At 41.0% G+C, this 25,665-nt stretch overlaps 1 protein-coding gene across 3 annotated transcripts in view; it reads right to left on the bottom strand.

The window, feature by feature from the left end:
- LOC144692325 (ERI1 exoribonuclease 3-like) overlaps window positions 1–25,665 on the bottom strand; it is a 443,641-nt gene that overhangs the window by 237,156 nt on the left and 180,820 nt on the right. For all 3 annotated transcript variants that reach the window (XM_078561028.1, XM_078561030.1, XM_078561029.1), the window contains exon 7: window positions 6,923–7,022. In XM_078561028.1, the coding sequence (XP_078417154.1) occupies window positions 6,923–7,022 (100 nt within the window). The remainder of the gene's footprint in view (window positions 1–6,922; window positions 7,023–25,665) is intronic.

Raw genomic sequence — 25,665 nt, 5'->3', positions numbered from 1 at the left:
CAGGTGAATCATTTAGCTCCAGAAAATGGTAAATAAACAAATACTGTATAATTAATGGAAAAAAAGAAATTTGGAAAGGCCGGATAACAGCATCAAAGGTAGAGAGTCAAGCATGTGCGGACACAGAGGCCTGAATTTTCACTCCCTGGTCAGGAGCGCAGAGACAATTCTCAGCTCTGCAAACCCAACCTGGCAAAAAGTGGCCCACATGGTTGGATTTTTGTTCCGGCGTGTTGGGGGTGAGGGTGGGGGGGGTGGGGGGGATGCAGTCAGCAGGTGAAATGGGAGTCTGGCCTTCTGCCCTAGAAACAATTTGAAGGCAGCACTGGGACTGCTGCTGAATGCGGGGGCAGGCTGGGCAAAAAGGCCCACCTTGGTGCTCCAGCACTTCATAAAGAAGAAATAAAGACAAAAACAGCCCTCACCTTTCCTCACCATCCCCCCCACACAATCTCCATGCCCCATCCATGCCAACTCATGCCACTACATGGTCCAATGCTAACCTATACCTCTCTGTCCAACCACCACAGTCCTTCATACTCTCTATGCCAACTTATGCCCTTCTACCCACTCCCCCACAGCCCTTCATACCCTCCATGTCACCAAATCCCTATGGCCTTTTATGGCTTACATGTCAACCTATACCCCTCCACTGCCCCCCATAGCCCTTTATAGCCCCTATGCCAACCCATACCCTTCCAACACCCTCCATGGCCTTTTATAGCCCCTTAGCCATCCCATGCTCCTCCAATCACAGCCCATGGCCTTTTACAGCCCCTATGCAACCAATACCCCTCCACTGACCCCCACATGGTCCTTTATAGCCCCTATCAAGTTTAATGCCAACTCATGCCAACCCATGCCCCCCAACTACCATCCTTTGCCCTTACACCCTCCATGCTAACTCACCCAGCATCCACATTGGCAGACCTCTGGGCTTAAACTGAGATTAATAAAGTTCTTCTGTGACTATTAATGAATTTGCTGTTAAAAAAAAATCACTATAATTGACAAAAACTCATTCACTACATTTAACTTCCTTTTATCCCTTAAGGACAAGCACTTAGATTCATATTCCCACTTCAAAGACTTTATAAACACTTGGAACTGTCAATTAAACTGTGAACTGACAGGCACCCCACTGTGATAATGACAGGTTGCGAAATTAGTCATGCAGCACAAATCCTTTAATGGTAACCTTCTGGCTTATGTCAATGTTTAGAGTGAAAAAGCAAGCACTGATTTTTTTCAACATTGCAAACAGTTTTTTCAAATATTTAAAGTGCAGATGATTTAATGTCTTGAGAGACTGACAGCTCCCTTTGACAGCTCCAATGAACTTGACAGTTCCAAGCAGTTTATCCACTTTTTACGCACGCTCAGGTCCACTTTTAACAATCGCAAAGGGCATTTGACTTCTCCCAAAGGGCATTTGACTTCTCTCAAAGGGCACCTGACCTCTCCCAAAGGTGTCCCTGGACCATATTCAAAAGGGTACCTTACCTCTCCAGAAAGGTACTCTATCTCTCCAAACTCTGATAAGTTTAGACCTTCTCCTACCAGGTCTAAAACGCACATGTTGTATTTCCCACTGTTTCCTGTGAAAATCAGATCAGACTGAAAGCAGCTGCACTTTAAAATATGCAGCTGTCTACGTAAACCACAGATGAGCAAAGTTCGGCCCGCTCTACATTCCCAACCCTGCAAAAGTCCCGACAGGACTTCTGGATTCGGTCCTCTGGAGCCATTTTCACAACGACAGAGAGCCTCTCCATCTGTGGGTGGAATCTTCTGATCCTGTCAGCTGCCAGAATCATAGCGGGTGGGAGCACTTAGTTTGGCAGGAGGCAAAAAATCTGTTTCCCGACAGTGGAATAGACTGTGTGAAATTTGTTCTCCTGACTTTCAAGGCTGGTTAAAGGCAGGTCGAGCCTCCGACAAACAATGTTGGGAACCCTATTTGCATGCATTAGCATCTCATGCATGCTCATTAAAAGACCACCTCGTTGGAATTAAGTTCGCCCTCCAAATTAAGTTCCCCGTCAGCGAGAGCTTAGAATGTTCAGTTTTACGACTGTATATAAAGTGGCATGCACCTGGTGAGCTTTGTGGTTAGTAGATGCTGCTTTCAGCTTTTTGGAGACCTCGCATAACTTCATTCATATCGGGTGCCAGTAGTGAAAGCTGCGCAAAGGCTGTACACAGACACAATGTGGTTTTAATGGGTGATTTTAATTTCCACATAGATAAGGCGAAGCAGAATAACTCAAATAGTAAAGGCAATCAATTTCTCGAACAAGATGTTTTAGAACCATCAAAGGATGGTTCTAAAGGTTCAGCGATCAGCTGCAAGCCACAATTAGTTTACAATCTGACTGTAAGGGAACATCTTGTGAGCAGTGACCATAATATGATTGAATTTGAAATTGCGTTTGAGATGGAAAAGCAAGTGCCACAACCATGGTTTAAATTTAAGAAAGTGAACTCTGAAGGAATGAGAAAATGTTCACCTCAGTCTAACATTGAGAGGTATTCAAAGAAGCTCTTGGTACAAGACCAGTCCATACCCTCAAAAGACAAAAGCTCCACTTGTGCAGTTAAGCATGAGGTAAAGTGAGATAAAAGCCAGGCCAAGATTTTCACCACAATGGAGAGGCTCTCCGTTGTGGCGAAAATTGCAGAAATGCCCAAAAATCAGAAGTCCCGCCCCTGAAGACGGAACTTCACATTTTCAAGGGTGCAGCATTGGGTTGGGGTACGTTCGCACATGCACGGTTTATGGAGGCCGCTGGCCATTTAAATCATCAGCCACCTCTGCTGAAGTGGGGATTTGGTAGGCCAGGACTGATGTGTGCAGATTAGACCAGGTAAGAGCAGGTCTGGGTTTGGTGGATTTGTTTGGATAGCCAGGGTACCCCTTTGGAGAGGTAAGGTACCCCTATGGAACTGGTTCTGGGACACCTTTGGGGAAGGTAAGGTGCCGTTTGATGGAGGTCAGGTGCCCTTTGGAAGTATTAAAATTCGGCATAAATGTGCGTAAAAAGTACATAAACGCATTATTGACAAGCTCATTGAAACTGTCAACAGAACTGTCAAATGGAGCTGTCAAAACTGTCAGAAGCACCTGTCAAAGGGAGCTGTCAAAGGGACCTATCAAGCTGTCAAGGCATTTAAATTTCCAGCCCTTTAAATCTTTGAACAAAAATGTCTGGAATGTTGAAAAAAGGATTGCTTGATATTTCACTCTGTTGACATAAACCTGAAGGATCTATTATAGGATTAGTGCTGCTTGACTGACTTTACAACCATCCATTATTTCAGTAGGGTGCCTGCCATTTTATAGTTTGATTGACAGCTACAAGTGATTATAGACTCTTTGATCTGGGATTATGATTTCCATGCTTGTTGTTATAAAGGATTGAATGATATGTTTGTTTTTATAAGGTTTTATTTAGTTGAAGGAATGCAAATATTATAAATGAATTTTTATGAATGAGAGTGTTTTTTCAATATAGTGTAGTCTGCAATAAATATTGAGAACTTTATTTTTTATAGAAGGTTATTTTATCTCATTTCTGTAAGGGTCTTGAGGTCTGCCCATGGTGGATACCAAGTGAGTTGGTATGGTAGGTCTAAGGGCAAAGGGTTGGCATTAAGTTGGCACAGGGGCTTATAGAGGGCCATGGGAGGTGGGTGAAGGGGCATAAGTTGGCAGAAGGACTATAAAGGGCCATGGGGTGGATACAGGAGCATAGGTTGGCACAAGGGCTATAAAAGGCCATGGGGGGGGCGGGGGGGGGGGGGGGGGGGAGGGGGTGCAGGCAGGTTTTAATTTAAACAAAGGCTTAGCATTTAAGTTTTCCCTGGTGCATTCTCCATGGCAGCACCTCTACTAACCAGAGTCCACTTGCCAACCAATCAGCACCCTCTTCTCATTCAGTATAAATTGTTGTTCCCTTTGAGATTTGCTAATCTTACATCCGTCCTGATGAGTGCAAGATGAAAAGCTTCAACAGCATGCTTTGTTTTAATCTTTTGGACACAGTGCTAGAGCCATGAGACAGGCCTCCCAGCCAGCCTGCCTCCACACACAACCTCTTCACTTCTTCCTGGGTTCACCCACCCCGGCTTCTAATCTAGCCTGCAGCCCCCGGACCGAAAATCCAATGTCTGGGCAGCCATTATTAAAGATCAAGTTTGTGAAGCCAGGAATTTTCCCATCTCTGCGCATCTGATCCGGCAACAAAAATGTGGGCCCCAATATCACACTAATGGAAAAGGCTTACACAAATTCAAGTACAAATAGAAATTTAAAAAGCAGCAAAAGGATCAGAAATCAAGTGATAAAGAGGTACAAAATAGGATTATGAAAAATCTTGAGGGATATCAACGCTAATAGTTTAATTTTTTATAAATCTAAGAGAAGCTGGTAAGAGTGAATGTTGGCCTATCAGAGATAGATGCAGGTGATATTGTAATAAATAATGAAGGTATGCCAAACTTAGTAAATTAATACTTTGGCCTCAGTATTAACTCCCCCATCATAGTGAGAGAGAGGTTAAGATATAAGAATGGGGTATACATTCTCAATGTGGGGCATGGGTTTTGTGTCACATTTAAATCAGTCTTCCAGAGTGCAAATTGATATGCCTTTTAACAGGAGGCTATTAGCAAAAATGTAAGTGCACAAAATTGGAGGTATTGGTAATTGATTGGGAGGTAAGGGACAGAAAAATTAATAAAGGAAACTTAACCTGATCATGGGACGTACAAGTGGTGTTCCCCAGAGATCTGCACTGAGGCCTCAGTTTTTCACCACATACATCAATGACTTGGATGAAGAAACATGGCGTTATATATCCAATTTTCCAGCTGACACTAGGTTAGGAGGCACAGTAGGTTTTGTGAATGGGAACAGGATGTTAGGAAGGATCATAGACGGCTTAAGTGAGTGGGCTAAACTGTGGCAGATAGAGTTCCATGTAGGCAAGTAAGATCAACCACTTTGGATCCAAGAAAGGAAAATTCCAATACTTTCTTAATGGCAGCAGACTAGGAACATTAATGAGCAAAGGGGTTTGGTTATCCAGGTGCACTAATTACTAAAAGCTAATGTATAGGTACAACAAGTAATCAAAAAGGATAATGGAATGTTGGCCTCTATCGCAACGGGGATGAAACATCAAGAGGAGGATATAATGCTTCAGTTGTGCACAGCCTTGATCTGACCCCGTTTGGAGTATTACATTCAGTTTTGGGCACCACATCTCAGGAAAGGTATATTAGTCTTGATGGGGCAAAAGTAGGTGGTGGTGGTGCAGGGGCTATAGATTTATCAGAATGATATCAAGACGGAAAGGGATAAATTTGAGAGTAATTTGCGACATGACAATCCATAGGATATACAGCACAGAAACACGCGATTCGGCCCAACCAGTCCATGCCAGTGTTTATGCTCCACTTGAGACTCCTCCCATCTTCACTCAACTAAATCTACCATCATAACCATCTATTCCCTTCTCCCTTAAAATGATTGTCTAGTTTTCCTTTAATACATCTATACTATTGACTTCAACTGTTCTTTGTGGTAGCGAGTTCCACATTCTTACCACTCGTTGTGTTATGTTTACTTCGGAATTCCCTTTTGGATTTCTGGTTGATTATCTTACACTGATGGCATATGGCAACTTAGCATGCTCTGGAAGAGCAAATCCCAACGCTTTCCATGAGTGGTGGGTTTTCCTCGCCTCATGTCTGGGTCTGTTGTAGACTAATTGACAGTGATTGATTGCCATGATTAGTCAACAATTGTATATTTTACATCACATGACTGCCAGAATGGTACACAGCAAACTAGAAGGACCATGGTCTTTTTTTGTTTAGCAATTCATATGTTCCCATGTGATCAGTGACCTGTTAATTTATTTTTCGTGGTAAGTTGAGGATATATCTGGAAATTCCCTCCTCTTGCCATACTGCCACATAAGCTCCTTAACATATAGCCAGGGCCTAGTTCTAAGGTCCTATTCAAATACCTGCACCTCTAACAATCCTTTTTCCATGCTGTACTGAAGTGCCATCTAGATCATATACTCAGGGCCTGGAGTGGACCTTGAAGTGGTAATCTTCTTTGATTCAGAGGTAAAATTGCTACCAATTGAATCAAGCTGACATTTATAAATCTGAGATCCAGTTGTGTTTACTTATGTTACAGAAGAACCGAAGAGAGAAATCACTGCAAGGTTTTCTTCTCTCAAATGCTAAAAATATTTTAAACATTTAAATCAATAAAGTTTATACCGTGAAATAAAAAGTTACATATAAATACTAAAAACTTAAAAATAAAGCATGCATGGCTTCTCATTTCTACTTTATGATAAAAATTTGAATAGATTGTACAAGTTTTCTTCACAGTAAGTTAAACGGAAAGGAAAATTAAGCAGGGTATATAAACAGGAACAAATCTGCTCATTTTACGCACACACCGAAGTTGAATTTTACCCTTATTATGCCTTATCTCTGGCAGGAAAAGCGAATGTATCAAGATCATGTGGGAGATGCTCCGTGGATCTGCTTATACGGAAGTATGCAAGTTATATAGTACATTTTGCTGGCATGAGGCATTGCTGCAATAATCAGCTTTTAAAGGTTGCTACTGCAAAGTTTTAAACGAACCAATTCATTTCACAAATATATTGCAGAAACATATAAAAAAAAAGAAATGCTAATTATTGAACAGTATTGTAGCTGGGCAATTCAGAAAAGCCCATTATAGATTATTTTGATTAGCATCAACTTTCTATTTTTCCAAGTCATAAATTTGAAATGCAAATAATATAAACAGCACACATGGACTTTTCTTTCCACATAGCTCCATGGTTACTTGTTGATTTTAGATCGATGGCAAGTCCAATGTACTCACCAATCCCACTATGAAGTTTGCCAATATGTTGCAAATTCATTTCTTTGATCATAAATGGTAGTCCGTTCTTTGGATAATTTCCCATCGCAAAGCTGTATGCCTGTGGAGGTCAAAAGAAATGAAGATGTATAACTAATAAAGAATTATGCATACAAAAGCAAAATATTGCCAATGCTGGAAATCTGAAATAAAAATCAAAAATCCTGGAAAAGATTCAGCAGATCAGGGATGTTAGAATCATATCACTCAAGTCTAAATTTTTCTTTTACAAAATAGAAGGACATGGCATGATCTGGACATTTGGATGTTAACCTGGGATTGTTTTTTAAAGAAGGTCATAAGTTCACCTTGGAACTGTCAGCAAGCAGGCCTCTTCCAAGAAATCACCTGACCTTTCTGGTACTCGAGGAAGATCTGGTTGGTTGTTTTCAACTCCAGTCACTTGAATTGATGCGGGGAAAAAAACTGAAAAGGAAAGTTGGTAACTTGCTGGAAACCACATGGATGAGATGGAAAAAAACATAAGTTTTGAAACTGCTTGTTTTCAAGACAGTCTTGTTGGGTAACAAGCTGAGGAAGGAAGGCTACCCGAGCTGGTTCCCTCTCTCTATCTTGCCTAAAATTGTGTGTGACCATCAACCTCTAGCCAGAGAACCCACATCTGAGTATAACTAGTCTGTATTTGGACCTGCAAAGCTGAGACCAATTGGTGAGAACTTCCAGACATCAACCGGGACCAGCGGTCTTCACACGAGGGAACTCCAGGTTGACAGTGTCAAGACCCTGTGGACTTTATCCTTTATTTTATAACGCCATCTTCCAAAGCCCATCACTGCAGAGAGAGAGACTCTATCTGTTTGTCCTTTGTTTTTCTGTGTGTGTGTGTGTGTGTGTGCTGGGGGAATCCTTTAGGAATGAATAGATAGTCAAACTTCCATGTTACAGTTGTGTGTTAACCAGTACTTGCAATTTGTGAAAAGAAGTTTTATTTTAAAATAAATTAATCAATCTGCGTTTTTTGAAAGAAGCCTGATCAAAGTTGCTTTTCTTGTGGGTACTAGAAGTATAGGTAAACAATTGGCCATTTCGGTGAGAAAATTAAACATTTAAATTAATGGTTTGGCCTGCGGAGTAGTGGGGCTTGATAATTCGTCCACTTCTCCCATCCTGGTCATAACATGAATTGGAGGCTCATCCAGGATTTGAAACACAGACACAGGTGGTTGGATGTGGAACAATAATTGTTAGGGGATAAAGGGACGGAGTCCAGGTTTCTTATACATTGGTAAACTGAAATGGCGTTGGAAGTTGCTAAGATTTTTCTACAGATGGAAAACGTAACCCTCACTGGTTTACAAAAAGTAACCAAGACTTGGCTAATGGAACTGGCGAATAAGTTGGAATTAGAATTACCTTAGGGGCGAGGAAAGCAGACATAGTTGATGTAATAGCGCGGCATTTGAAATTGGAAGGCATACCAGAGAGACCATGTTCTCGAGGGGGTAAGTCAATTGAATTGGCTAAGATTTAGTTGCAAATGAAAAACATTGAATTGGAGATGAAGGAAAAAGAAAGAGAATTGGAATTGAAAAGGCTAGAGGCAAAAAAAAAAAGAAACGGAAAGAGAAAGATCATTGAAGAAGCTTGAACCAGAATTTCAGCAAGGGAGCAGGATAAAGAAAGAGAGACAAAAGGAGAGAGAGGAGGAACGCCAAAGGGAATACCGGCTTAAAAGGCTGGACTTTAAAAAAGAGGCCTCAGATGCTGAGAAAGGTTCTAATGATGACAAAACCTCCAACCCAAAGTCTATTGGGGAGTTGTTTAAATTTGTGCAAGCTCTTCCAAAGTTTGAGGAAAGGGGTGTAGAGGCATTCTTTATTTTGTTTGAAAAGGTAGCCAAGCAAATGAAGTGGCTGAAAGAAATCTGGACATTGCTCTTACAGAGCAGGTTGGTGGGTAGAGCTCATGAGATATATGCATCACTTTCATAAGAGGGCAAGGCTGTTGATGTGGTGTATATGGACTTCCAAAAGGCATTTGATACAGTGCCACACAACAGACTTGTGAGGAAAGTTATAAGCCATGGAATAAAAGGGGAAGTAGCAACATGGATACAAAATTGGCTGAGGGGTAGGAAACAGAGAGTAATGGTTAATGGGGATTTTTCGGGCTGGAAGAAGGTTTGTAATGGAGTTCCTCAGGGGTTGGTACTGGGACCCTTGCTCTTCCTGATATATATAAAAGATCTAGATCTTGTGTGTGCAGGGGACAATTTCAAAGTTTGCAGACGACACAAAACTTGGAAGAATTGTAAACTGTGAGGAGGACAGTGCAGAACTTCAAAAGGACATTGACACATTGGTGGAGTGGGCAGATAGATGGCAGATGAAGTTCAATGTGGAGAAGTGTTAGGTGACACACTTTGGTACAAAGAACATGGAAAGGCAGTATAGAATAAAGGATACTATTCTCAGGAGCAGAGAGACCTGTGTGTATATGTTCACAAGTCATTAAAGGTGGCAGGACAGGTAGAGAGAGCTGTTTCTAAAGCATACAGTATTCTAACCTTTGTTGATAGGGGCATAGAGTACAAGAGCAGGGAGGTTATGATGAACTTATATAAGACACTGCTTAGACCTCAGCTCAGAGTATTTTGTACAGTTCTGGGCGCCACACTATAGGGAGGATGAGAATGCATTGGAGAGAGTGCAGAAGAGGTTTACAGGAATGGTTCCAGGGATGAGACAGTTATGAGGAAAGATTGGAGAAGTTGGGACTGTTTTCCTTGGAGCGGAGAAGGCTGAGAGGAGACTTGATAGAAGTTTTCAAAATCATGAGGGGTCTGGACAGAGTAGATAGGGAGAAATGGTTCCCGCTCATAAATGGATTGAAAACCAGAGGGCACAGTTTTAAAGTGTTTTGCAAAAGAAGCAAATGTGAGGTGAGTAAAAACTTTTTCACAGAGCAAGTAGTTAGGGTTTGGAATGCACTGCCTGGAAGTGTGGTGCAGGCAGGTTCAGTTGAGGCATTCACGAGGGCATTGGATGATTATATAAATAGAAACAACGTGCAGGGGTACAGGGAAAATGTAGGAAATTGGTACCAAGAGAGCTTTCAGAGAGCTGGTGCAGACACGATGGGCTGAATGGCTTCCTTCTACAACATAACAATTCTGTGATTTTGGGATTCTGTAAATTTGCTGATGACAAAAGTAGGATAGCAAGATGCGAAGAGGACACAAGGAGGCTACAAAGGGATATAGACAGGCTAAGTGAGTGGACAAAGATCTGGCAAATGGAGTATAATGTGGGAAAAAGTGAAATTATCCATTTTGGCAGGAAGAATACAAGAGAAGCATATTATCTAAATGGTGAGAGATTGCAAAACTCTGAGGTGCAGAAGGATCTGAGTGTCCTAATGCACGAATCGTCAAAGGTTAGTGTGCAGGTACAGCAAGTAACTAGGAAAGCTAAGAGAATGTTACTGTCTATTGAGAGGGGAATTGAATACAAAAGTAGGAAGGTTATGCTTTAGTTATACAGGGCATTGGTGAGACCACATTTGGAGTACTGTGTACAGTTTTGGTCTCCTTATTTAAGGAAAGATATAAATGCATTGGAAGCAGTTCAGAGAAGATCTACTAAACTAGTAACTGGAATGGGCAGGTTGTTTTACGAGGAAAGGTTGGACAGGCTAGGCTTGTATCCACTGGAGTTCAGAAGAGTAAGAGGATCCTGAGGGGTCTTGATAGGGGGATGTGGAAAAGATATTTCCTCTTGTGGGAGAATCTAGAACTAAGGGTCACTGTTGAAAAATAAGGGATTACCCATTTAAGACAGAGATCAGGAGAAATGTTTTTATCTCAAAGGGTCATGAGTCTTTGGAACTCTCTTCCTCAAAAGGCAGCGGAAGCAGTGTCTTTGAATATTTTTAAGGCAGAGGTAGATAGCTTCTTTTGATAAGCAAGGGAGTGAAAGTTTATCAGAGGTAGGCAGGAATGTGGATTTGAGGTTACAATCAGATCAGCTATGATCTTATTGAATGGCAGAGCAGGCTCAAGGGGCCAAGTGGCCTAGTCCTGCTCCTAATTCGTATGCTCGTATGATGATGACTTCAAAGTCATTGCTCATACCCAGCCAATAGACTGTCTCTTTTGTGAGTCTTCTCGTCAAATCTATGCTCATGTGTGAGGGATAAAGTTGTTAAAGAATATCAGGTCACAAAGATGCCGGTGCGATGACAAGCCTGCCTTTAAAAATGATTCCCTGGGAGATGCCTAGCTCGTCTTGATAAGGCCAAAATGTTCGTGTTCGTGGACATGCTGATTTGAATCAGGCAATCCTTCAATTAGGGTTTTCTACAGTTTCTACAATTCTTTGGACGTGCACTCTGCTGCAAGTGTAATGTGCAGCTCCCTTGAAACTGTCAATTTTGTCAAAACATTCATGGATATTTTGAAGTTAGGTGGAGAACTGGAATGATTGCAGTACTTCCTGAGGTTGATCTGCCATATGAGGTCTGACTGATTCCATGTATTGTTACTAGTGTGAGGTCACAGCGTGCGGGTAGACCTGCGATTGTCAGGCCTTTAGTCTCCATGATAGAGAACATTTGTGGCACACAGGAGGATTGATTGTACTTGCACTGTAGGATTATGGAACATGCACATGGAATCAGTGAACTGTTGTATGCTGAAAGTTTCACAGCAATAGGTTTCACCATGGCTTTTCATGTCTGTGGATACACACGTCTTGTAGAATTCGCACGGGTAGTATGTTGGCATTTGCCCCTTTGTCAATTTTGGCCAATGACGAGTAGTTACCAACTTTCTTAGGGCAGATAATTTGAATCTTGGCAAACACTTTGGATGGCAAGATGGCATCAATGTTTTCCATGAGATTGACAATGTGAAACACGCTCTTCATCTTGTTGTGCACATCATCGTCATTTTCAGATTTGTCAATGACCTCGTGTATATGTTTCTGACAGGATACCGATGGTCATTCTTATTGCTTGAAGGTGCCCGTTGTGTACGGTCTGTTTGGATCAGTGCATGGCTCTTTGTAGCTGTATCATCCTTTGTTCTCGTGCACTGCAGCTACCAATGGCCCTTTCTGCTGCATGCCTTGCAGAATTGTTGAAAAGCTGGGTATTTCCTTGGTGCATGCAGAAGGCTGCACCTTCCACATTTCTTGCTCGGTTTAGATGTTCTAGTAAGTGCATCAACGATTGGGGTTGTGCTTAGGACCTGTAAGTTTTGTTGACCTGCGAGGATCACTGCGTTCTTATGTCCATGCTTGAGTAGCTCTTCGATGGTCTATGTTTTGGGCTTGTCCAGCAGATCTTTCTGGAATTCTTCCATGGGAGTGGATGCAATCACCAGCTCAGTAATTCTGTCTGTTAGCTCTGCATTTGAAAAGTCATAGTATGTACCCTTTTACATGCTGACGAAGTGGTCTATGGATTCTGTTGGCTGTTGTCGAAATGACACGAATTCTGGTCAATGAATATGGAAGTTTAACCTGACTCTGAACCTGTCTTCCAATGTAGTCCATATCGTTTGGGGATCCTTTAGCTCTTCTGCTGTTAATCCTGACATGTTCAGCCTATGTAGACCTTCATTTCCAATTGCTAGGTGGATTTTTATGGTTTGCTTTTCTGGTTCAGATACACCTGAATCAAGATACCATAGCTCTGTACACTGTTTAAGAATTTTGAATTTGGATAGTTGTCAGCTGCTTCCCAATTCAGATTGGGGAATTTTTTGGACATTTTGACAATATCCCTTTGACCTTCCTTCTCCTGTAGCGCCTGGGATGAGTGTTGCTGTAGTCGCTTTCGCATGCTTTTCTGAAGGTCTGCCTTTTATAATTGCCACCTTCTCTGGACTGATTTTTATGATGGTTTTGTTTGACTCTCTCTCACTAGCTATCAATTCGGCCCACATCCTGGCCACTCACCCTTCCCACTGAGCTAACCTGCTGCTGGTCCTCTTGATGTGCTGTCCAACTCACTGAACTGACAGGCTATGCGATGCAATCTCACCACAAGGGATCCATTTGCTTACCAGCTCTTTACTTCAGCACTATCCCAGCACTGTGTCTTCAAAACTTAGCTGCGCAGTTACCACGCTGCGATTTCAACACTGTTCGACACTGCAACTCTGTTGCAGTCTGACCAAAACGTGGAGAGTCATCTCATGCCATGTAGCATGATCTAAGACTGTTCACCATGTTGTACCTGTACTGAATCTTGTTGCCAGGCTGAGCACTATATCGTTTAGAAGGAACCACCACTGCACACCAAATTGTGTGTGTTAAGATGATATAAAAGCAGCAATCGTTCATAAGGGATTGTGTATACACATTGCGGGTTCATTTATCAATTCTAGGTACATGTGAACAGATATACATGTATAGAAAGCTTGAGGACATCAGCAATAGGACTGCATCTGCTGTGATCTGCTTTAGGCCGAAGTGAAACTGAGGCTGGATCACATGGCACACTTCCCTTAAAGTGATGGCATGCTGCTATCCTTCAATGGCATATTACAACAGTGTAAAGGCAGAGAAGATTAGGGAGATTTTGCAGAGAGTAGGATAGAGATGACTGAGACTTGCTATTAAAGTTTAGGCTGAGTTAGGACACACAGAAGGTTGTATACCACGTTTGGTAAGTGTTGGTATAGGTTACACAGTGGAAGTCATCTTAGGTTCTGCAATCCCACACTGGGATTAAAAAGTCACATTTACACCTCTATGAGTAGCATGAAACTAGTATAACAAGGACACCTGCTGGGCACTCACTTATTTCTTTGTCTACACTAGAATTAGTTCCTGACTAATATGGTGCACTGTTTGCCAGTGTAAATACCTGGTTAAGGCACATGCCAAAAAGTTGCGTGATTGGCATCATGAATGAGAAATATAAAAAAGATAGTAAAAGCTTCTACAAGTATATACAAAGGAAAAGAGAAGCGACACCGAGCGTTGGTCTCTTAGAGGGTGAGACTAAGGAATTAATAATGGGAAACAAGGAAATGTCAGAGACTTTGAAAAAGTATTTTGTATCTGTCTTCACGGTAGAAAAAACAAAAAGCATCCCAAGAATAGTAGAAAACCAGGGGGCAAAAGGGAGAGAGGAACTTAAAACAACCACGATCACGCGAGAAAAAAGTACTAGGAAGACTAATAGGACTAAAGGCTGACAAGTACCCTGGACTCGATGGCCTGCATCCTACGGTCTTAAAGGAAGTGGCTGTACAGATACTGGATGCATGGCTGTAATCTTCCAAAATTCCCTAGATTCTGGAAAGGTCGCAGCAGATTGGAAAATCGCTAATGTAACACCTTTTTTCAAGAAAAGTGGGAGACAGAAGGCAGGAAACTATAGTCCAGTTAGCCCAAAATCTGTCATAGGAAAAATGCTAGAATCCATTATTAAGGAGGTAATACTGCAGCAGGACATTTAGAAAATTAGAATACAATCAGAGTCAATATTGTTTTGTGAAAGGAAAATCATGTTTAACTAATAAAGTTCTTTGAGGAAGTAACAAGCAAAGTGGATCAAGCGGAACCTATAGGTGTGGTGTACTTGGATTTGATAAGGTGCCACATCAAAGGTTATTGCAGAAAATAGAAAGCACATGGTGTAGGAGGTAAAATATTAGAGTGGATAGAAGATTGGCCGGTTGGCAGAAAACAGAGAGTATGCATAAATGGGTCTTTTTCTGATTGGCAGGATGTGATGAGTGGAGTCCTGGAGGGATCTGTACTGGGGCCACAACTTTTTACAATTTCTATCAATGACTTAGATGAGGAGAGTGAAGACATGGTAGCTACATTTGCAAATGACACAAGGGTAGGTTGGAAAGTATGTTGTGAGGAGGGCATAAGGAGGTTGCAGACAGATATAGATAGGTTGAGTGAATGGGCAAAAATCTGACAGATGGAGTATATTGTGGCAATATATGAAGTTCACTTTAGCAGAAAGAATAAAAAAGCAGAGTACTACTTAAACGGAGAAGGACTGCAGAATTCTGAGGTACAGAGGGATCTAGGTGTTCTAGTGCATGAGCTAAAAAAAGTTAATTGCAGGTTCAGCAAGTAATTAAGGAGGCTAATGGAATGCTTTGCTTTATTACGAGAGGAATTGAACATAAAAGTAAGAATGTTATGCTTGAGTTATATTGGTGAGACCACACCTTGAATATTGTGTGTAGTTTTGGTCTCCTTATTTAGGGAAAGATGTAAACGCATTGGGGGCAGTTCAGAGTAGGTTTACTAGATTGATACCTGGAATGAGCGGTTTGTCTTATGAGGTAAGGTTGGACAGACTAGGCTTTTTCCACTGGAGTTTAGCAATTGATTGAAGTATATAAGATCCTGAGCAGTCTTGACAATGTGGATGTGGAAAGGATGTTTCCTCATGTGGGTGAGTCCAGAACTAGGGGGCAGTTTTAAAATTAGGGGTCACCCTGTTAGGGCAGAGATGAGGAGAATTTTTTTCTCTCAGAATGTTGTGTAACTTTGAACTGCCTGCCTCAGAAGATGGTGTAGGGCAGGGTCCTTGACTATTTTTAAGGCTGAGGTAAATTGCTTCCCTTCCCTAACAAGAATTTAAGACTATCGGGGATAGATGGAATTTGAAACACAAACAGATCAGCCATGATGTTATTGAATGGTGCAGCAGGCTCCAAGGGCCGAATTGCCTACTTCTGCCCCTATTTCATATGTTCCTGGATGCCCAGATCGCAATGGTGCATTTCATATGTTTGTGTGATCATTGGAATTTAGAAGATTGAGAGGTGGTCTTATTGAAACATATAAGATCCTGAGGGGACTTGACTGAGTGGATGCTGACAGGATGCTTCCCTTGTGTGGGAGTCTAGAACTAGGGGACACAGTTTAAAAATTAGAGATCTCTCATCTAATATGGAGCTGAGGAGAATTTTTTTTCTCAGAGGGTCGGTAATCTATGAAATTCTCTTCCACAGGGAGAAGTGGAGGCTGGTTCATTGAACATATTCAAGGCTGAGCTAGACAGGCTTTTGATTGACAAGGGAGTTAAGGGTTATGGGGACAGACAGAAATGTGGAGTTAATGCCACAATCAGATCAGCCATGATCTTATTGAATAGCAGAGTAGGCCTGACGGGCCAAATGCCTACACCTGCTCCTATTTCTTATGATTTTAGGAAATAAGCACAGCAAAGCATTGAAAGACTAATTTTCTATGTTGTTTCCAGTAGCATGAGGGCTCAGTTAGTCACATTTTGCTGCAGTTTGCTTCATGGCTCATGCTGCAGTTAGCTTTTTAAGTTAGTGTATCATGTTTTACACTTTTGCCTTCTCCTTGAATCACAATAGTCCTTGTGGTGATGCTATCCCCATAATTGTGTTATGCAAGGAATTCCAGAATATGGACCTTGTGGCAATGAAGAAACAGTAATATATGCCCAGATCATAATGGTGCATTGAACCCTTGTTGGGGAACCTTGAGGTGATGCTATTCTGACAACATTATTGTTCTTGTCCTGTTTAGTGGTAGGAGTCATAGTGAAAGAGCTACAGTGGAAGAAACCTTCGTGAGTTATTTCAGTGATTCTGCAGATTGTACATACAGCTGCCATTGTGGCAGAAGGATTGGGTGTTGTGTCCAGTGACAGGAATAGCTCTCTCCTGGATGGTGTCAAGTTTCTTCAGTTCCAGCTACAATCAGTCAGACTTGGGATGAGTTTCATATTCATAACTTGATGCTTGTGGTTGGTGAAGGGGCTTGGAAGAGTCATAAAATGAGCTCAAAGTACCCAGCCTCTCCATTATTCTAGTAGCCTTGGCATCATCATGGTTGAGGCACTTCGACTTCTGATCAATAGTGACTTTCAAGATATTGATGGAGGAGGACTCAATGATGATGGTGCTGTTGGTGGGATGGCTGAGTCATCCCTTCTTTGAGCACAGGCATGCATGTAATTTAGATTGTTATATTGCTTCATTGATGTGGGTGGTGCAATGTTTGCTCTCATATTTTCAGCCGAACACACAGGTTAAGTGTATGCATAATTGGTTGTAAAACTCCACAGCTGAAGACTCTTTCAATGAAAAAATGGTGGAGGTTAATTGTTGAATGTGGAAAGAAGCATTGCCGGAATATTGTCAGGGCCCATTGACTTTGCAGTATCCAGTGCCTTCAGCCTTTTCTTGATTTCATGAGGAGTGAATCGAATTAGCTGAAGATTGGCATCTGTGATGCTGGGCACCTCCAGAGGAAGCCGAGATGGATCATCCACTCGGCACTTTTGGCTGAAGATTGTAGCGAATGCTTCAGCCTTATCTTTTGCATTGATGTTCTGGGTTCCTCCATTGTTGGGGATGGGGATATTTGTGGAGCCTCCTCCTCCAGTGAGTTCTTTAATTGTCCACCACCATTCACGACTGGATGTGGCAGAACTGCAGAGCTTAGACCTGATCTGTTGGTTGTGGGATCGCTTAGCTCTGTTTATCACTTGCTGCTTATGCTGTTTGACATGCAAGTAGTCCTGTGTTATAGCTTCATCTAGTTGACACCTAATTTTTAGGTGCTCAGGCATGCCTGCCTGCACTCTTCATTGAACCAGGGTTGATCCCCTGGCTTGATGGTAATTGTAGAGTGGAGGAATATGCCAGGCCATGAGGTTACAGATTGAGTTCGAGTACAATTGTGTCGCTGCTGATGGCCCACAGCGCCTCATGGATGCCCAGTCTTGAGTTGCAAGATCTGTTTGAAGTCTATCCCACTTAGCACGGTGGTAGTGCCACAAAACACGATGGGGGGTATCCTCAATGTGAAGGCGGGACTTCGTCTCCACAATGACCATGCGGTGGTCACTCCTACCAATACTGTCATGAAAAGATGCACCTGCAGCAGGCAGGTTGGTGAGGATGAGGTCAAATATGTTTTTCCCTCTTGTTGTTCCCTCACCACCTGCCGCAGACCCAGTCTAGCAGTTATGTCACTTAGGACTCGGCCAGCTCGTTCAGTAGTGGTGTTACTGAGACACTCTGGATGATGGACATTGAAGTACCCCACCCAGAGTACATTCTGTGCCCTTGCCACCCTCAGTGCTTCCTCCAAGTGATGTTCAACATGGAGGGGCACCAATACATCAGCTGAGGAAGGGCGGTACGTGGTAATCAACAGGATGTTTCCTTGCCCATGCTGGACCTGATGCCATGAGACTTCATGAGGTCTGGAGTCGATGTTGGGGACTCCCACGGCAACTCCCTCCCAACTGTATACCACTGTGCCACCACCTCTGCTGGGCCTATCCTGACGGTGGGACAGGACATACCCAGGGATGGTGATGGTGGTATCTGGGACATTATCTGTAAGGTATGATTCCATGAGGATGACTATGTCAGGCTGTTGCTTGCCTAGTCTGTGAGATAGCTCTCCCAATTTTGGCACTAGCCCCACATGTTAGTAAGGAGGACTTTGCAGGATTGACAGGGCTGAGATTGCCATTGTTGTTTCCGGTGCCCAGGTCGATGCCGGGTGGTCCGTAAGGTTTCATTCCTTTTTTGTGACTTTGTAGCAGTTTGTTACAACTGAGTGGCTTGCTAGGCCATTTCAGAGGGCATGTAAGAGTCAACCACATTGCCTGGAGTATTGGAAGGATTTACAGGTTAATAATCAACCTGTTTGGCCACATTATGAACGCCATCAAGTCCTGGAGTGGGACTTGAACCCAGACCTTCTGGCTCAGAGGGGCACTATCACTGTGCCAGAAGACCTCCGAGTAGGCTACTCTACCTACACTTTTCCCCTTTAAGCAAGAATCGCTCAACAAATGATAACCCACAACTAATCATGAGAAAATAATAGTCAGAACATTTATAAAGGATAACAAAAAAGATTGAATATGTTACAAGGAAGTAATACAGCAATAGGTTCAGATGATGTCATAAATTGCAGTTTTTATTAACATCTTCTGAACCTGAAACATGTCAAATCTTTATAACACATTCCAACCTTTATTCCATTTTCAGCGAGACTTTATTTGCCATTTGCAGGCACCATGAACTGAAGTGCTGTTCCAGCACATGATATGAATTGCAGTGACATCAAGTTTTATTTCACTGCATGTTACTAGGGAATCAGATACCTTGTGACTATTATAAACCTTTTTCTCCACCCCCACCCCAAACATAATACACAGTATAAATTTCATAGCATTCTTCAATTTGATAAAGGTTTAAGTCTGACAGCAGCTTTACAGGCATAGCAAGGTTTTTGTTAATGTTTTTGACTGTGTTGTGTGCTGATTCTTTTTTAGAAAAAGCTGTTAGCAGTCATCTGATAACTCCAGGGCTGAAGTTCTGGCAAAGAATCATGGTCATAAGCAGTCAGATATGCATCTTGTCATTTTGCTCAATGGTCAGGGAACATGCTAGCTCCAGGCAACTCCATGAATAAGACTACTTGTACTCCAGTATAAATGTCAGCAACATGTCCTACTGCATTCTGAGCAGCGGGTAGCCACAGGGGATCTAGAATGTAACACAAGACACAGGAAGTGTAGTAGCAGTTGTCTGTGTGCTGTATCGTTCTAATGTATTAGGTTTCAAAGGTAAATGATGCTTTTTAAAACATGCTGAATTCTCAATTCAAAACCTTAACATTTGTTTGATCCTTGCATGTGTAAAATTCTATAATTGATGTCTGTTAATGAAGATGGGGCTGCAACTGATGGGAGATATTTCTTTATAGGAAAGATCTTCTCAGACACCAATTGATTCCTAAAGTATTTAAGTCAGTGCAGATTGGCTTTGTTTAAAGGAGATAGCCTGATAAATTAGATGATTTTATTTCCACCAGTCTATTCTGCTTATGCAGCTTCAACGGTATCAATCACTTCACCGCTTTATATAGCACATTTTTGAGAATTAACATGCATGTTTTATTGAGAAGGCAGGGGAAAATAATCTCATATACACAAAGAAAATCTGGAAAAATTACATTGTTTGAGCTGTGAGATTTTTATCAGCTGCTGCTTAACTACTGTACTACTGTTGGATAAATAGGTTCTCTTCTTTGTTTATATGTGTTATTAGCCAAAATAATGTTATCGTTTTTTGGATCCATTCCATCTATATTGTGAAGAAGAAATAGAAATGTCTCAGATAAAGACGAATAGATTTTACAGGAAGCTTATTTCTGTTTACAGTAATGTCTATTCTTTCCCCCTCATTAGAAGAAGGAAATCTCATAATGTAGTAAAACTTAGCAATAACATGGTCTGTGTAATAGACATTTGCAGTTTCAGACATTGGAATACCTTTCAAGACTTATCAAGGGCACCATGCTGTATGACATGGTGCCCTTTTTTTTTAAAATAGTAAAAGCCACAAAAATGCTCTCTTGTCCACTCTAATAAAGTAGCATGCGATGCTAGCAAAATTTAATAGAATGCTTGTAACTTAGGAGAGCACCACAAGGATAATTATTGACTGATTAACTAATTGGGTGGGCAACAGGCATTGTGATCGTTTCACCCACCGAGTGAGATGCCAAAACCATCTGAGTGGCTGGGTCGTCATTAGCATGGAGACCAGGGAACTATAATTTGCAGAAGTGTATCCAAGATAGTGTGCAAGAGGGAGGCAGAAAGTCACTCAGTTACTGTACTGAATTGGCAGACAGTCCAGTCTTGGTGGCAGTGAGGTAGATGATTCCTGGGGGAAAGAGGGAGGGAGGGCTGCGGCCAGGGCACAGTGATGAGCAGCAGGCTGGAGTAGTCTTGTGACATCTTAGGGGAGCACCCCTCAGAGTCTCAAAGATAAACAAAAACATTTTTGACATGTTTTTGATGTACCAGCACGATGCCAGAGATCGATGAACCAAGCATGCACAGTCCACACCCCACATATTAGTTCACAAAAGTGGCATTGAGGTCCCAGAACGGCAATAAGCCTGATTTCATAACTGAAATAAGGTACCTGCCCACTTCATACAGGGAAGATTGGCCACACACTCTGATGACAGCTCAACAATCTACTTGGTTGAGTCTCAGGTGACTAACGAGCAGGACTTATTAAAAAATTTCATTGGCCTAATACCCCATTTTACAGCATAAGGTAGGCATATGAAAATTGCTCCCCATATATTCAACTCACATGCTGAAAGAGCAATTTACTATTTTTTATTTCATAATGTAAAATGATTGGAAAAGTCCTGTAAATAAAATTTGAAAAAAGTCTTATATAGCCATATAAATTGTGACCAATTACATATGCTAATTTGATCTGATTAAAAATCATTAAGCCATATAAATGTAACTATTAAACCATTTATGTTTACACAAAACTAAAGCCTACACTTTAGGGGATAGTCTATTTTTAAATTAAACTAATTTAAATAAAAATAATTATTCTATGTAATATGTTATTCAACATTAATAAAAACAATGAAATAAAATAAGAGACTTGGTTCAAGACTTATTAGCAGAGGTTCAAATAAATTCTTTGAGAGCTTATTTGAAATAAGGATGTCAAAATTTGGCATGGTCTTTAAAGCTTCTTCTGGGTAAAAATGGAACATAGCTTGCGTAAACAAGTGGCATTGTGGCTTTCCAAGTCAGACACACCAAATATTTGGTGTATGGTGGTATGTTCAGCTCTCCTATTGCAGTGAATGAGACTGGCATTGATTATGACAATTTGTGAGTATCTATTGCGTATTTAAAAAAAGCTTCTTTTGATTACTGCTGTGTGGAATTCAGAATTGGATGGAAGCAGATTTTTCCACCAGTAATCCCACCAACATCCCCTGAAGATGAAAACCAAAATTATGCTGCAAGTATTCTGAAATAATTCATTTGCTTTACACAGAGCAAAAGACATTCTGATTACATTGCTCATTTAAAAGGGAATACTTCCACTAGTCATAGAGCTTGTAATTATTTTTATCCAACTGGCTTAAGATGCAAGGAGCTGAACCATGTCAAAAGACAAATAGACAAACATTATATGAATATACTACTCAAAATCCCTGAACTAAATTAGACTACAAAAAATATTTTAGATGAGCTATAATACAATTTGCATATGTCATTAAGAGCTTAGCAGTCTCAAACTGCTCAACAATTTGTGATAATTCTTAAATAATGACCACAATTAAAGGTGTGGAAAGCCTCCCCACAAATATGTCTGTTCGTGGTGCTTTGTGTGTTACTTAGCCCCAAGTGGTAAGAAAATAGAACATAGTGTACGTGCTTGATCAAAATGTATTTAAAAGCAGCTAGTGGGAGAACCTGACGATAAATGGCAAGTATATAGAGGATAAACGACAGGACTACAGATAATGAAAATAAACTGAGTGATGTCAGATACTTAATGGGAAAAATGAGTTATGCAGGATTGACTCACTGGCTGTTTTATTTTCACTTTTCTTAATTTGTTTTAGTAGTGTTAGTTGAATGAGCTTTTCTCGACCTCTGGACATCCAAAGTATTTTACAGCCATTGAGGCATTTTTGAAGTATAATCATTGTTGTAATTTAGCAAAGTCCTGAAAACAGCAATGAAATAGTGACTATTTAATGACGTTGGTTGAGGGAGAAATGTTGACCAGAACACTGGGAGAAGTCCTCTGCTCCATATAGTGCCATGGGATTTCTACATCCATCCTAGAGGACAAACAAGGCACCAGTTTAACATTACATATGAAAATGGCACCTTTGATAGTGCAGTACTGCTTTACAGTGTCAGCCTGGATTACGTGCTCAAATTTCTTGAATGAGGCTTCACATTTGTGGGGCCTTGCTGTGCACAAGTTCACTGCTGCATTTCCTACATTACAACACTTCAAAGGTTATTTGGCATCCTGAAGTCGTTAAAGACACTATATGAATGCAAGTCTTTCTTTCTTTCCCTTTTTATTATTTGACATGTTGTTTTGCAAACAGATAACTAGTATTCAGATATTGTTAATTTAAATATTACATACAGCTGCCCATCCTTTGGTCCATTCAGTCCAAACTTCTCTGGAGTTTAGAAGAATGAGAGGTGATCTCATTGAAACGTACAAGATTCTGAAGCAACTTCACAGGGTAGACACAGAGGTTGTTTCCCTGGCCCTGGGAATCTAGAATGAAGAGTCACCCATGCTGTGGGTCTGGAGTCTCATGTAGGCGAGACCAGGTAAGGACGACAATCGACAAAGGTTTTGTGGTCATCATTAGACTTTTAATTCTGCCACAAGATTAGACTTTTAATTCCAGATTTTTATTGAATTCAAATTCTACCATCTCCTGTGGTGGGATTCGAACGCAGGTCCCCAGAACATTACCCTGGGTCCCTGGATTACCAGTCCAGTGACAATACCACTACGCCACCACCTTCCCTTCCCTTCCCAATAGATAGCATCTACTGTGCATGGTGAGCCCAGTCATACCAGGTGTTGAGTGGCTTAACTTAAATGGATTACTGCAGATCGCTCAAGAAAAGGTTAAGTATCTGGGTGGTATTGCTAAAGACTTTTGTGAGTCCACAGCGGGCACAGAAAGTTTCCAGTCCATTCTTGCATTCTTCCGCCTCCTGAAATTACCTCCTTTGACCTCAACAGGTCTGACCTGCCGACCAGCCTTCCAAACCACACTGCTGCAGCAAAACACCTGTTTGGAATTCACAATTTCCTGACTGAATTCAAATCATACCTGAAAACAATCTGCACCTCTTAATGGTGGCTCTGGGCAGGTACTGCAGATGCTCTGCATGCTTTGCACATGTTTTGAGAACAGGCAGAAAATTTCCACCAACTGTACAGTTTTTTCTGTGTGGTTATAGTTTGCCCTACAAATTGCTATTTTCATTTCCTTTATGGGTAATATGGCCATGCATGGTTGGTATTCAGTGACCTATTTTGCTCATTGAGGACTGCATTGATAGGCTTCCTTTAATGCTTAGGGTGGCTCTTCATAAAACACATGGCTACTTGGGTACATATTTTTCAATGAAAGCTCTAGCTTTACAATAACACTTTTTTAAAAAAGGTCAACCACCTTGCTCTAAAGTTTCTGGGTCTGATGAGTACGACATACAACAGATATGGTCAGTAATCTGCTCTCAAGCATTCTAAATGAATTACAAGCCTCCGTCATCCAAGAAAAGTTTCAGAAAATCCATGGTCTGCTCTCCTGTTTGCAAATGTAGTGGTTTAAATACCTGCCTAAGCCTTTTAAAGGTTCTATATGATAATGATTTCAATGTTCTACCATTGTGTAGACGAGATTTCACATTTACATTTGGTTTATATTTGGAGTGAAAGCAACAATATTAAAGGACAACAGACAAATAAAAATTCTCCCCAAAATCTTTAGCAATCCACAATTAACCTCCAATTACCGTGCCAAATGCAATTTCTGAAACTCTTTTGAACGGTGATCACAATATGCTTCGACTGGAAAAATATGAAACAGCTGAGTTATTGCTAATGGATTATGAGCGTAATAATATGGACAGAAGCCTAACATAGTAAAAAGAATGACTCCCAATTTTACCTTCTCCCAACAAATTACTTTTTTTCCCTTGTAAAAAAAAAGATTGGCAACATTTACAGTGTACAGTAGTGGTTTAGAATGCTGATCTTTGGGGACCAGAAAAGTAAAATAGCAAGCGATCGGCTGTGATAATGGTTTATAATTATTATGGACGCAAGCACGGCCTGAACAATATTTAATAATGAAAATTCACAACATAAACAGATAAGAGTTTATTACGTAGTGTATCTGGGCAGATGTTTTCCTCTCGGCTCCCAACCTATCAGAATTGCTATCGTGAATAATAGTGCAATGAGGTCACAAGGCAGGATGGAACAACTTACCTGGTCTTTGTAGAACTATGCGCTGAACTTGTTGAATTCAAAAAGGCATTGAAGTCAGAAAATAAATGATCTGATGGGATAGATATGGCACAGAGGCCTTGGCCGAAATTTTACAGCCCTGTCACAACAGGGACGGGGCCGTAAAATGCGGCGAGCCATTCTAAACTCCATTGACTTCGGCAGGACTGTAAAATCTCGCTGCCGTAAAATTCTGCCCCTTATGTTTTACAACAGATTATAGACTTATCAATTAATCTATATTTTCTCATAATGACAGAACATTAGTACATTTACTAATTATTAGTGTATATGAAAATGACAGAAATATATTTAAAATTCTATTCTAATTGTAAATCTACAGACAGATCAAATATCTTCTCATAAAGATGGTCGTGGGACTAGCTTTGAATAGATCCATTGCGGAAATGTGTAAAGTGGAAGAATAAATTCTGTGGGGAGCAACTAAGAATATGTGGTTTATTTTCCACTTCTAATATACAAGTAAAGAAAAGTCTGATCAAAGAATTTTTATCTACTCCCAAAACATTAGGAAGGGCAAGAAAAAAATGTTGATCTAATGAAGAAAAAGTAGCACATCTATGCAAGAAAACTCCAGAATTTTAACAATTAATTTGAATGGATAAGAAAAACAATTCTGTATAAGTTTGTATGTCACAGATGTTAACCAAATACATAGATCTGTAGCACATGACAAAATACAATAACCAACAGCCTTTGACCCATGCAAGAGGCTCAAATTCACATGCTGTGAATTCACTGCTTATTCAGCATTTGTGGCCTACATGGTATGGAATAAGAAATTGGTAATGGCACAGAAAATTAAAGTAGCACTACACTGAAAATCTAAACACAGGTTAACACT

Source organism: Cetorhinus maximus, chromosome 17 (assembly GCF_964194155.1).
Source record: "Cetorhinus maximus chromosome 17, sCetMax3.hap1.1, whole genome shotgun sequence".
Taxonomy (NCBI): Eukaryota; Metazoa; Chordata; class Chondrichthyes; order Lamniformes; family Cetorhinidae; genus Cetorhinus; species Cetorhinus maximus.
Note: the sequence above shows the minus strand (reverse complement) of the source record. Positions and strands in the feature narration are given on the sequence as shown.